The 14,318-nt window shown below is 34.8% G+C and overlaps 1 protein-coding gene across 2 annotated transcripts in view; it reads right to left on the reverse strand.

Moving 5' to 3' along the window:
* Nucleotides 1–14,318, reverse strand: part of LOC129758468 (photoreceptor-specific nuclear receptor-like) — a 57,060-nt gene that overhangs the window by 22,221 nt on the left and 20,521 nt on the right. Inside the window, exons 2-3 of one of the 2 annotated variants that reach the window (XM_055755972.1) lie at nucleotides 2,349–2,490; nucleotides 2,134–2,249 (exon numbers count right to left, since the gene is read on the reverse strand). In XM_055755972.1, coding sequence (XP_055611947.1) covers nucleotides 2,134–2,249; nucleotides 2,349–2,488 — 256 coding nt within the window. In that variant the 5' untranslated portion in view covers nucleotides 2,489–2,490. Of the gene's footprint in view, nucleotides 1–2,133; nucleotides 2,250–2,348; nucleotides 2,545–14,318 lie in introns of those variants that run through there. The other variant, XM_055755973.1, reaches the window with a different exon arrangement.

A 14,318-nucleotide genomic window follows, 5' to 3' on the forward strand; every position in this document is an offset into this window, starting at 1 on the left:
TCGAAAAAAAGTTTTGATCAAAAATCTACTTTAGGATGAAATAAATCACTTAAGGGTGGATTAAAGGAATTCCGGAAAATGAAGATCTGCTGGTGACATCTAAAAAAAAATGGGGCTATAAATTGACCTTCAGGGTCTTAGTTGGTTTTCCGAAAAACGTCCTAGAATGTCGATTTATGATTTTTTTTTTTGAAAACACCAGATCTTGACGTTTCATGCAATTTTAAATCATGGGCATCAAAATTAAAATTTCGAATTTTACGATTTCTTTTCGATTCTGCAACTTTGAACGCTTTGTTGCAAAAGAGAGCAAATTTAGTAGCTATCCTTATTTGGAACCTTTGCGTTCAGCGAAATGTTTGTATGTGTTTCAGATACAAAAGATATACGAAAATTTGATTCAATTATGTCATTTGAGAACTTAAAAAAGAAGCTTACAATGGATTGAAATAATATTTATCTATGTAATAATCAAGTTTTATAAATTTTGCGTTTTGGTTTCACCTAAGATGTACAGATGTACAAAAACACTAGCAGTGAAAATAAGTAATTTCGCAAGGAATATTTAAAGAAGGTAGTGCCAAGGCAGCCCTGTTCTAGAAGAGATGAATAATCCTGAAGGACGAAAATCCCCGAAAAAGGCAGCTCTGCTCCAGTATTGGTACAGTCTGTGACGTCACAATCACGAAAAATCTGTTTACTAGGAAACTCGCCTTTTTCGTTGATAATTCGAAAAATCTACTGGAAACTTTCCTTTGAAAATATGTTATTTTAAAAGGATTCTTGCTTTTCAAGATTGGTACAAAAAAAGTTGGAATTTTTGAGAAATGTTCTATAAAGTGCCGTCGGAGTTTTAAAAATGATGGATTTTCACTACTCAAATTTGCAAAACTTTAAAATTAGTTCAAAGCCTTCCATGAAAATGTTACAGTCTGTGCAGTTTAACTCCCTTATTACAATAAAGTAATCGAAACTAATTTTTTTAATACAAAACCACAATGTTTTATAAGAATTTTAGTTAACCGATTCAACAATCATTATTAATTGATGTTAATTGTTTTACATAAGAGTTTTATATGGAAAACCGGTTGGATAAAAATTATGAAAATCAGTTGAACACTCAATAACTAGCTCAATAGCTAGATCTTTTAAAAGCTGATTTTATTTCATTTTTGCACGTTTTAGCTTTAAGATGACATTACATTCATTAATAAAATAAGAAAAAATGCACAATGCAATCTTCAAAGGACCAAAAATTTTCATAACATAATGAAATAGAGACCTTACAATCAAGGCTGCTGAAATCACAGAGAAATCTATAATTTCACAGAATTTTGAGCGAATTTTCATCACAGATTCTGTGTTACAGAGTACAGAATTTTGAAAATATTCACAGATTTCACTGATTTTTAAATTTAGTACGTGTTTCCAAAATTATATTTTTTTCTATCAACATAAATTTTTAATTTTTCACTTTGTTTTGAAAAAAACATGATAAGATTGATGACGAATATTAATTTTTCTCAAATTAAATTTAAAAAATCTCATTTTTTTATGATTTTTTAAAGAAATTTATGCTATTTCTATCACAGAAAACCATCACAAAATTTTTAGGTAAAAACACAGAAAATCAGATTTTTTTCCACAAATCACAGATTTTTTTTCGGCAACTTTGCCTACATCACAATTAAAATGAAATTGGAATTCATTTTCGTTCTAAAACGCGTTTTTCTTTGAAATTTTAACCATTCTCATATACATTGTCGATACAATAGTTTTTGTGACGTCACAAAAAATCCAATATGGCTCTTGGCACTACCTTATTTAAATATTCCTTGGTAATTTTGACTAAGCGCATGGTAAATAAAAATGAATAAACAAAGTGAAAATAATCTTTGAATAGGGAGGCGTTATAACGATGAGCAATCAGAGCAAAGCTCTGGGAAAATTCAACTCTAACGTTAATAACGAGCTGTTTTACTTCGGGTACCTTTTAAATACTCAGCCCAATGTGGAAATCGAGAATAACTATTTAAATCAAAATCTGTATTTGTAGCTTTTTATAAAATAAGCAATGCTGCTAATCGTGCAAGATATCAAATGGTTAATGCTTTTTCACTCAGATACACTTACCTTCTCTACGCATGTTCGCCTGCAAGCATTTGGCGAATCGGCACGCCTGGCACTGGTTACGTCGGGAGACATCGACGATACATTTACCTCCTTCTTTGCATACATATTCCAAATTCCTAGATTGGGAAATTGGAGACAGACAAAAATCAGAAGAAAAACATAAGTTATTTCTTTTCTATGGCCAAACGTTTGATCGGCGTATTTACAAGTTGTACCTTCGGATGCTACGCTTGAAGAAACCGCGACATCCGTCACAGGAAGGAACACCATAGTGTTTACCGGATGCCCGATCGCCGCAAACTTTACACAGGCTTCCCGGTCCGCTGGACAGCTTCATAGTGACCGGCTCAACCATCACTGCAACGGGAGTTAAGACATTTTCATTAAAGTTAAAAAAAATTGTTTTTGAAAGGAAGAGCAGCGAAGTTGTATTTATTGTCTTATAACTCTATCAATTCTTATTTCCAAAATCAAACAACTGCTTGGTCAGACAAAGTTTGTATGAAGATGCAAGGATTTGTCAGCAATTTTTGTGATGCCACCGTTTGCCTTGCCCACCTCAATCAACCATATGGCGTTCCTCACAGTGACATCGTCCTATGCAAATCAGGAGATTGAGTTATTTTCAATAACCGATAATTCATGGATAAAGGATGAAGCATCGATTGATTGCAAAATGAATACTTTCTGCCAGTCATAGTGCTTTCCAAACGGATCGTCCGATCCTTTGGCATGAAGCCAGCGCGAGTGTCATGTATCTATAGGGAACAATCAAATGTCACGCTCCCGTTAATTTAATATTCTATTTTCACCAAACGACAGATGGGGACTTCGTAGTAAGTAAAGAGCACCTGAAGTCTAATGAGCGAAAACATTGCATCGCCGAACGACGACGATAGTAACCTTTCAATCAAACCAATACTTTGGGAAATTGCCGCTGACCCTTTCTTTGATTTGTCAGATCCACGTGTTCGATTTCTGTGGTCGGGTAGAGAAGTCAAAACGTTTACTATCCATAATTTGTTGCACGTGGCTTTGTTCCCAAACACTGACTGAAGTGTGTAGTGGTCCTGGACAATCAAATTAGAGGTTAGGTACGAACTTTCACCCCAAACATCCCTTTGTTTCCCGGTGCAGTTAAGGAAATCAAACATATGTCGGTCCCCTCTCTGGGTGTAGGACTCCGTTCAACCTCAACCCATTAGCTGCTAATTATATCGGTTTCACCTGATATCCATTTCCGGTCAACCGTTTCATAAGGGTTCAGATCAATTGAAAATTTCAGTTGCTCCAGTTGAAACGACGTAATACTCTATTTATAACTTTGCTTCAAATCATTAGACAAAAGTAGAAGATACCATTTCGATAAGTTCTATTGTTCAGGTTGAACTTTATAATTGTGAATTATCTATAACTTCTATGACTACGACAGTCCTAACATAAGGCCAACTAAAAAAAAGTTAACTATTGTTTCGGTTGATGCGAATATAATAGCTATATGGACGATCAATTATTCAACCGCTAATCAGCTTCTGGCGGCGCGATTCTGACTTTTACCGCAAAATTATTGACGTCAATATTTGAGAAGGTGGAACGGGGTAGCACCCCGCATACGCAGGATACGTAGGACACATATGCAGTTGGTGCCTTTTCTCATCCCTTTTTCGGTCGCGTTTCATGTATCATCCATCAAAACAACAACGAAAGAAACAAAAAGAAAACGAAACTTCAATTGGGGACAAATGTTTTGAACCCTCTCGGTAACATAGGGGAACATGCCCTATTATGCGCCACCTAAGCGAATCGCTGATTTTCTGCATATTCCACGTACAAATTGTGTTAAAAATGGGTGTAATTGTTGAAAAAAAGTGTTTTCTACAAATGCCTATGATTTTTAATTACTCAAATTGCTATAGTTGCTTCAAAAACTTGATTTTTAAAAACCATATTCAAAGCCACAGAACAAAACTGTGTTGCAAATACGCGCCGCTGTGTATTCAATACGCGCCTAGCAGCCGAACATACCCGAAAGCAGCCGAAGACCGAAAACACACCAATACTTACAGACACTTTGACTGAAAAAAAAAAATCAAAATGGACTAATGAAAATTTAAAAAAAAATGAAAAGTGGATTTTTTGGGCTGAATTAACGCTCAAAATATGGTTTTAGACTTTTTATTCATTTTCAATGAAAATTGGCCTTTTTGAAAAATTTTATACTATTTTCAGCCTACTACGATTGGCGCGTTATAACGAGCGCATGGGCCGTGATAGAACATAGCCATAGAAAGCATACCTTCGCGAGTTCAGTATGATTTTTTAGCATAAAATCATAGTTTAGATTCTCCTCTATCGATGTGTCAGAAAATATTGTCTTATTCGTTTTTCTCTGCTTGGTGACACCTTACTGAAAGTGTTTTAAAATTTACATCGAAATGAAGAAAAACCTAAATTGTGAAATTATCCCGACACAGGGGCATTTTAAGGAAAAATTCATACTTGCCATGACCAATCACAGCATTTAAAACAAATTGGTAATATTTTGCAGGCTTAAAATGTTTCAGATTCTTCAAAACAAGGGTGGCGCGTATTAGCCACATGGGGCGTTATATGAACTTTTCCCCTATGGGTTTTTGGAAAAGTTTTACTTGGGCCCAATTATGATGCGTGGTGAAATCGGGTTAGAAATTTACCGTTTCTTTTTGTTTTGTTGATTATAGTCATATGAAGAAAAATGTAAGTACCTAGCCTATTTTCTCATTTAGAATACACACTGTGGTTCCAAATTCAATTTTTGAATTTAGGTGCAAAATTCAGATGCAAAATGCAGCTTCATAATTCAGATTAAAATATAGCTCGTAAATGAGTTAAAAAATCAAGATTAAAATAACAAATTGACTATTTCGTCGAGGAATTCAAGAGATCGCAAACTTTTAAGTTTGCTTGTTTATTCAATTTCAAAATTTCAAATTTTTGATCAAAGTAAATTTGTCCACACAAGTCAGCTGAAAATCAAAAAGTTTTGTTTTATGAAGATAACTTAACTAGGGTTAGTTGCCCTACTTTGGACCCTTTAAGCGGTGGTTTTTAAATAATCATGATTTTCTCAAAAATGGATGGGAAATTTATATTCTTAAGGGAATTCATTTATAAGTCATGATCTTATCTGCAAGTTTCAATGAAAATTTTCAACATAGGTTTCGCCGTTATTGAGAGATTTGCAAAGATATGGATGATCCAAAGTTCCAACATTGAACCTACTGTTCCTATTTTTGTACTGGACCGGTTCCTTTAAATGGACCTAGAACTAAAATTCATATAAAAGTATGATTTTTCGAAAATTAATAAACAAATGTATTGAAATGTAATCTTCAATCAATTATTATCTTACAAAAGTATTACAGCTTTTTAACATTTAAAAAACTTGAATTCCTGTTATGAATATCACAAACACTTTCAATCCCCGTCAGCTCTATCAGCAGAACAATAGCTGAAACTTGTTTGTGTCTACTTACTTGTAGTTTATGTGCGTTAAGCTGGCAAAAACTGTTAGAAATATTCAATATTGGTTCAGAATTATGCCTCAATCAAAAATTATCACCTTTGTTGATTTGTTGGTATTGATACAAAATTTTGGTGATGTTAGGTCTAAACATGGAACATCAAGGTCGAAAGTTTCCTATATTTGGACCCGTTGAAAATTTTCCGAGTTTTCCATTGATTTTCATGAATTTTAAGTAAAATTGGTAGGATGGTTCTTATTCTTCACAGTGAAAGTAATTTTCCTTTAAACTTTGGCTTGAACAGTAAAAAATTGTGATTTTTCCTTAAACACTCTAATTTTTTGAAACACGCCCCACTAAATGAGCTGTTTGATTTACTACTGATGAGGGGGTACAATTTTTAAAACGTTGAAAATTTTATCAGAAAGGCTTTTAATGTCAAAAAACGGTATGGTTGGGTTCAGGGAGAATAAGAGTTCATTGTGTGCCTTGGAATATATTAATTCTATGCCAGCAAAAAGAATTATTTACAATTTTTGACATTTTAGGACTAAAGTAGGCTCTAGATAGGTCCAAAGTAGGAGCACTCATCCTATTTTTGTATTTAACAACATTATTCGCAAAATTTTCATTATGGGATTTTTTCCTTATGAAAAATATTTGCTGATTTTTCGTTCTTCATTTAAAAAATCTTCAAAAATTCTTTATTCTCAAGGTATATTGTTTAACATTATTAATATTGCAGTTTTTTTAACGAAAAATTAAAAAAAAAAACAAATATCATAAATTTGTTAATGCTTGCAACAACAGGGTTTGGACCGAAAAATGTGATTTGTTTTCCTCGATGGTTAAAATCTTTCAATTAGATCAAGAGTTTTGAAGACTTAACTTAACTGATTTAAGCATAGAATAAGTTGATAATTCTAGAATATTTCTGGCGTCAATTCGAGCCGGAAAAATCCAAAAACAATTTAAACCTAAAATCGGGCATTCGAACTAAAATTTTCCATTTTATCAACAGGGAAACATTCGTAAAATTTTGAGCAAAATCCATGCATTATTAGAAAAAATGACAAAGGAAACATAAACAATTAATCCCTTCAAATTTAAATTTTTCCATCGAAGAACATCAGCAGCATTCAAATCATAGCGTGAATTTTGGTGTTAATTATTTTGAAAAATTGTTTTTGGATCCAAAAATCATAACTTACCATAACCCGGGAAACATCTGCGTAATTTTCCTCAAAAATCGGATATCCGGGCCGGGCAGGACTTCTTTCGAAATTTTCAATTAATACCCGGACAGGGCCCAGGTAAAACCGTGCAATCTGGAATGCTTAGGATAAGTTTTTTATAAGGAAATTTAAGGCTTTCCTAAAAACATTTCTAGAATATTTGAATGAATAGTGAAAGTATGCATTAGAGTTGAATAATTCTCTTAATTTTTAAAGACAAAAATAATAAAATTTCAAATTAACAACATTTTTAATAATAAAATTGATTTTTCTTATTTATAAAAAGGAAATAACAAAAATTTATAATTGTTGAAAAGTAGGAAATTTAAATTCTTGTATAGCTGGAAACATTGAGTGTAAGAAGCTTGAAAAACTGAACTTTTCGTAAGAATAAAATTTTGAAAGGTTGGAAACTTATAATTTTTTAGATATTCATTTTATTTTGAAAGCTGATCAAATTTTCATAAGTCTATTAACTAATTACGAATACTAAACTAGTTCCACATTCGATGCACTTGGAATGTAAAACTTGGAAATTATATCGTATTGTCTTTCAGCGGAGTTTATGTTCTGATCTTTTTGAATGATTTTCAAACGCATCGTCAACAAAGACACTTGGATAAGTTTTTGAAATGGCGTCAATCTTTAAGTTATTTTCAATATCTGTTACCTAGCATATATATTTACTCTGTTTAAATGCTTTAATCATAATTTTACCTTTCAGATTCGTATCCTTTTTATCAATAAAAAATATATTTTTATTCATAATTTTTTATAACTATATGTATTATTCTATTTATTTATTTAAAATTTCTTATATGGTTATTCTAATATTTTGCGTAATTTTCCTTACTGCCATATATTATTTCTATACAATTATATATTTTCAGAGGGAATGCATCTGGGGATAACCTAAAGAAATCATTGCAAGCGGCACGGGTAGCCGGCCATTGTAGGTTTCTGAGGGTTGGATGCCTTCCTTCGACGAACCATCGGACCGCGGAAGCCCTAGAAGAAATTCGAAGGCCAAGCCACACAGCCATAGGCAGGACCTTGCTACCGATGGGGGAACCATACATACATACATACATACAAATTTAAGGCTTTCCTAAAAAACTTATTTTATTCTCAATTCAAGTAAGTTTGATCTATCAAACCCCTGAAAAATTCAACCCCCCGCCCCCTCCCCCCCATGAGTCGGTTCTTCCTACGGCCCTGGTCAGTAGTATATATAGTCGTTTTATAAATGCAAATAATACCCATGTTGTTGAATAGAAGAACATTTTAAGAAACTTTTCAATTATCTGTTTTTCCTAAGCTTCTCCATATCAGCACAAGGTAAAACAACGAAATTTTAATGATTCTCATTTTGCAACTATTTCTGTTTGTTTTTGGCAACATTCGATCTAAAATAAATTTCAGAAAAGATAAGCATTTGATATTCCGCTGTAATATTTTTAATTCGAAGAAATATTCAATCACCATTTGAATTATGAAATCTTGATTAGGAAAAAAATCCATTTTGAACTTGATAGAATTTATTCGAAACACATACCTACTTGATGATTAAATTTAATTTGATACAAAGAAGAATATCAATTTTATTTCAAGAGTACTAGTGATCAAAATCAAAGATAACATCATTTTTTTATTTCGTCCAGTTATCAACCTAAAAGACGAAAATAGTTTAGTGCAGGGGTGAGCAACCTTTTGAAGCAACGGGCCACTTTTGATTTGAAATTCTTTCGGCGGGCCGCATTAAAAACAAAATTTAGGTAAAAATAGTTTGCAAAGCTTTACGTATTTTTTTATAAAGACAAATTTTTACTAAAAATAATAATGAAAAAGAATAATTAAAACGAATTCATGTACTTGCATATACATTTTTTAAGTATAAAGTGATAAGACCAGCCGAAATTGAATAATCACTAATCTTGATTATGTAGAGAATAGACTAAGGAAAGAAATAAGACTGGGAACATAGAAATATGCGAGAAAAATAAGCTAAAAATCAACTAGCCGAGTGAAGTTTGAATTATGATGAAATGGATAGCGGGTTTATTTCGAACGAAAATCGCTTGTACCGATAGGAATAGAACATTTGAAGAGGAAAAGAGATAGGTAGTAATAGTTTTGAAGGAAAATTGAATTGTCTACCCGAGCAGACATTGATGCCCAAATTGATAGCTAACTGAGACCATCATAAGGTGTCAACAGCTTACTAATAACATCTTTTGCTGTTAAATTTTGTACGATAGTAAAATGAGGCATAATTAAGGTTTCATATATTTTTATATGATAGCAAGCTGAGACCAAGTTAAGGTACCAAGAGTAAAAGTTGAGCATAATTTGATGAACAATTTAATTGATGGCTTAACTAGGCATCATTGAGGTATTAATGGTTTTCTTGTAAAATACAAAATTGTAGCATATTTTGATGTTCAACTATCCTAACAGCAAAATTTGACATCATTGTGGTATTTTCAGTTTCGGCTAATAAAATTTTGAAATCAAAATTTCAACATGAGAAACACAAAGAGCTCAATTTCTAGTTTGAAGGTCGAACTCTGTTCTGCTTTCTTTTTAAAAACGGTTTGCAATTCGAACTCTGCTTAAATCTTTCGTCATAAGAAAAAATAGAGATCAATTTCAAGTTCGTAAAATAAAACTTTTTGCTCCAGCTTCTAAGCTTTTTTCGAGTATTAAATCTGGAGCGTGTAGGACAATGTAAATAAAAACTGTTTGTTTATCGCTGCTGGTGAAGACTGAGACTAGAGACTGCCCAAGTAACCATAAGCACTAAAATCTAGCATCAACTCTGCTCTAGCGTCAGCTATAGTGCTTGATTCTGTGCATCATTTTAGCTCTGTGAGCCAGGTTTGGCGAAATTAACTGCTGCATTAGTGCAGAAACTGGTATAACCCTATAAAAGCACTGTTATAGCATTGGTTGAAGCTACAGCGTTGGCGGGCAAAATGCTGGGAAAATGCAAATGGCGTTCGAATGAGGTTCGACCATGCGAAAAAAAAATTATTTTGGATTTTTGTTCGGTTCATTTTTCGGCCATGATACTAAATTTGTAATTATTTTTATATTCGCTTATGCATATTGAAGAGATCTCTCGGATTTAATTTTCTACATGATATTTTTTTTTTATTTTTCGGGTGAAGGTGACCTGGAATCGAACTCATGACATATGTGGCTCTGACATTTGACATTGACTCTGCCTGTGAACCTATCAGGTCCGCGTTAAATCTTTGAAAAAAAAAGACCTATTTGAATCAAATTTCTAGCAACCGGTGCCCTAAATTTGCATTGATTCAGCATCAATCAATGCTAACGTGCTTTGGCCTAATGCCACTGTAGTGCTTACATAGTGCTTAAAAGCATTAAAGCAAGCTTGTGTGATGCCAATTTAATGCTTAGAAAATATAGCATTTGTTATTCTGATTTAGAGCAATGTTGCATTTCAAAAGCATTGTGCAAAGCTGATAGAATGCAAGTTGCATTTTAAAAGAGTGGTATAATTCTAACATGATGCAGCATAGCACTCGAAGGGCTGTTGTAATGCAAAATTGCACTTGATGTGCTGATATAGTGTAATTTAGCCTTTGAATGCTGGTGTAAAGCTATAAAAATGCAAAGCTTTAGTGCTTATGGTTACTTGGGTGGTTCCCCTGGTTCCAGATAGGGAAATTATTCCGTTCCACACAATATATTGGACGAGCTGGATGGTGGTAAGTACGGACAAAGGAACCTGCCGCTGGTGGCCGGAACAACGTGTGAGTTGGCTTGAATACGAAACAACTATGAATGTTTTTTTCTTCCTTAGATTGCTGCAGCTGGCTGCCTTTTCTCCCGGGATTCTTCGAAGAATAAGAGGGACATATTGGTCTGACCATCCTGGTGTCGAACATACACGCGCATGGCCACACAACTGCGGGATATGGACACCCCCCGTGCCCGTGTAGTAGAATTCCTTAAAAAGAATGCCATCAATTTTAACGTGCCGAAACGCTGCAAATCCGCCCGGTGCGTGAGCTTGAGACGAATTACTTCGGAAGTGTGTCGTTTTCATCGGCAAACGGAGTATTCTTCCCTAAATAGAAGCACCCACGATCCTGCAGTGACGTACTTGCAGGATCTGGTCTTCTAGGCTGGGGTTGTTGGCAACCGAATCCGGGTTACCTGGCGAAAAAGAATCAGCAGACCATCATCGAACTGAATTGATACCTTCAGATCAATCGCATATTGTCCGACGCATAGGGCGGTACACGTACATCATTTTGAGTAAACTGAGTTATCATTCGGGGGTAATCTGTCTAGTTCTAATTGTATTTGTTTCATTTCAGTAAATGCTTACTTAATAGCACCGGAAATTTTTCTTTCAAAAAGCTGGAAGCGGAAATTGGTTGGGACAATTTTTTAAAAGAAATTGAAGGCCTTGTGCCATAACAAAACGTGAGTCATGAGAGCGGAAATTCAACGTGCGTCGATTCAATCCCTGGAAAAGGGTGAAAACTATGGCGTTTGTTATGCAATTTGGAAACCAGTCCCAACCCAGGACGTGGAGTGTTTCGTGTTGGCCCTGGTAAATTCGAACCATTCATGATAGATCCGTTGCAATCGCTGAAGCCTGACCACTTCAGGAAGGAGCACATTCATGATCTGCTGTCAGTGTTTGTGCCCGAGATTTGCAGCGCTAGAAGAACCACGAAGCGCTTGTCAACTTTCAACTTGTCAACTGTAAGTTTGTTTCTTTGAAACAGGGTTTGAAACGAGCTTCAGATAGATATATTTTTTCATCCTCATTTGCAGGTCTGAACCGTGAGCAAACCATCAAAATATGCGACTACTATCGTCCAAGCAGCTGACCGAAAGCAATCGGGCCTCAAGGTCCAAGCAACTCTACCCCGAGGACGAATTACGAGGGATGTTTCAACACAGAGTGACACAAAATCCCAGAAGTATTAAAACCAGACGGACCGTCTGCATTTTTAGACAAAGTTATTCACGGTGAAGACGATTCGTTAATCATGCTTTTCAGTGAAATAGGATTTGGCAAGTATGTATCGTATGACTTAATCGTTGTTATGGAACCGACCGTCGTGGATGGAGGCAGTACCGGAACCCGGAAGTTGTTCTACCCTGAGTAGTTGATCACAAGCAACGAAGATGCTTCTGACAATTTTGCCTATAGTCACCACACCATCGGAAAAGATATCGCCAGTGTGGCTCTGAATCGCATCCGAAAAAGGCGATCTACTGCACTTTCGGATCGCTATTTGTTTTGAATGTACACACTATAATGGTTATATTTTTGCACTTGCACATAAAACTATGTATCACAAAACTTTGGGTAATGTAAATGGCGTTCAATTATGCAATCATCATATTCATAATACAGAGCAACGTTAACAAGAATGATTTTAAAAGAAAAAAAAAACTTTTTCTTGATACGTGTGTAACATAACCAAATGCGTTTAAAATTTGTTCCAAAGGACGTACATACAGACCGTACCCAGGCGCACTCACACATCACTCCAAAAATTACAGTTCCATACATTTTTACTGCAACTATGTTTGTTCTTCAAATTTTCGATAACTGTTAGAGTAACTATTTTAATATTGTCTGACGAGATACGACAAAAAGCCAAAACTGCAGTATCTCAAGTCTCAAACATTTAATAAACGCCAAATCTCGTTAGAATCTGGGGAGATTTGTGTGAGTGCGCCTGAGTACGGACAATTTTGTTACAATACAGTACAATAACTGTATTTATACTTACAATTTTTTTTCCCAATTTGTTAGGTAACACATCAATCAAGAAAAGATTTTTTTTCATCTACATGTATTCCTTGTATAAGCAAAGGCGCAAATTTTCATATAATATGAACAAGACCATGTATTATGAATATCGCAACCACATATAATTGCATAAGTGTAGGCGATTTTCATAACCAAAAGTTTTTCATGATAGGGAACATCCATAAATGACGTAGCTTTTTTTTACGAGTTTTTATACCCCCCCTCCCCCCTCGTAGCATTTCGTCACAAAGTCATAGACCCCCCCTAGATAATAACGTAGCTTTAATAACCCCCCCCCCCCCATTTTTAAAAATCGGTTTTTAATTTTTACTTTTGTTATCAGCATTTTGCAAGAATGATACAAAAAATATCCAAAAAGGGAAAGAAGTTATAAATGAAAATTTAAAAAAGCATATCAATCAGTCAAAAAAAAAATCAAGCTACCTTTCAACAAACAGGATAGCTAGAAAGTATTCAATCAGTTGCGTCGGTTCAAATCATCTCTATTCGGGATTCCAATGAAATCGTTGGGCAGCTTTTCTCCATCGTCTGTTCGGCTAGAATAATTGCACCTGCGATGTCAGCTGCCTCCACTCACTCTCTATCGTCCTACGGAGTGATGACCAGCACTTCGTGTCCTCTTTTGCCTACAATTAGCTTTGGACGAATCTTTCTATCCGAGGCTGGGGCCTTATGAATTTTGTTATGCTCCTTTTGGAGAACATTTGAAGCAAAATATAAATTGCATTTCTTGGCGTACGCTCCTTTATACCTAAACAGTCGGGCAGTAGGAGCCAAAAGCTACATGTTCAGACTAGATTGAATTAGGCATAATTTTCCTCAATTTTGATTTTTTTTTCGATATTTAATTAAAGCTACGTAGCTTTACTTGAACCCCTACCCCCCCCCCCCCCCTCTCGTCACACATCGTCACACAAAGTCAAACTCCCCCCCTCCCCCTCAAATGCTACGTCATTTATGGATGTTCCCATAGGTACATTGCTGCACATAGTAAAAATCGCCTCTACGTATGTAGTGAATATCAAGAGCGATATTCAGAATATGGCAATTGCAGTGTTTATAACATCCTGATCAGGCTTGAATTGCAACCCGGGTAAACTTAAAAAAAAATAATATGCTTAAAATAGTTTTACCGCATAATTTGCTATCACGTCTTGAGAGTGAAATTTGCTCTCATTTTGCCTAACATTACACAGCAAGAATCATTACAAAATTTGCGTACTTGATTGGCAACGTAATGCAAAACTTTGCTTAACCTGAGACCACTACACCTCATTTTTCAAAAATTGAGAGCATAACGACGCTGTATTTTGCTATTATTGGAAAATATGTGATGCCTTATATTGGTATTATTTTGCTTTCCAAGCAAAATCCTCGAAAAACGAGGTGTAATTAGGGTCTCAGTTTTAGCAAAACTTGCTATCACTTTGCTAACCAAGTATGAAAATTTGTGCTCTCATTTTTGCTGTGTACCACCTTATGTCAAGCAAAATGAGAGCAAATTGAACTGTTAGGGCGTGATAGCAAAATTTACTATAATTTGGCCATAAAAGTCTGCTCGGGTAGTCATAGTAAGCTTGGAAAATAAAAATCAGATTTAAGACATTTGTTAACGCG

This window comes from Uranotaenia lowii, chromosome 3 (assembly GCF_029784155.1).
Source record: "Uranotaenia lowii strain MFRU-FL chromosome 3, ASM2978415v1, whole genome shotgun sequence".
Lineage (NCBI taxonomy): Eukaryota > Metazoa > Arthropoda > Insecta > Diptera > Culicidae > Uranotaenia > Uranotaenia lowii.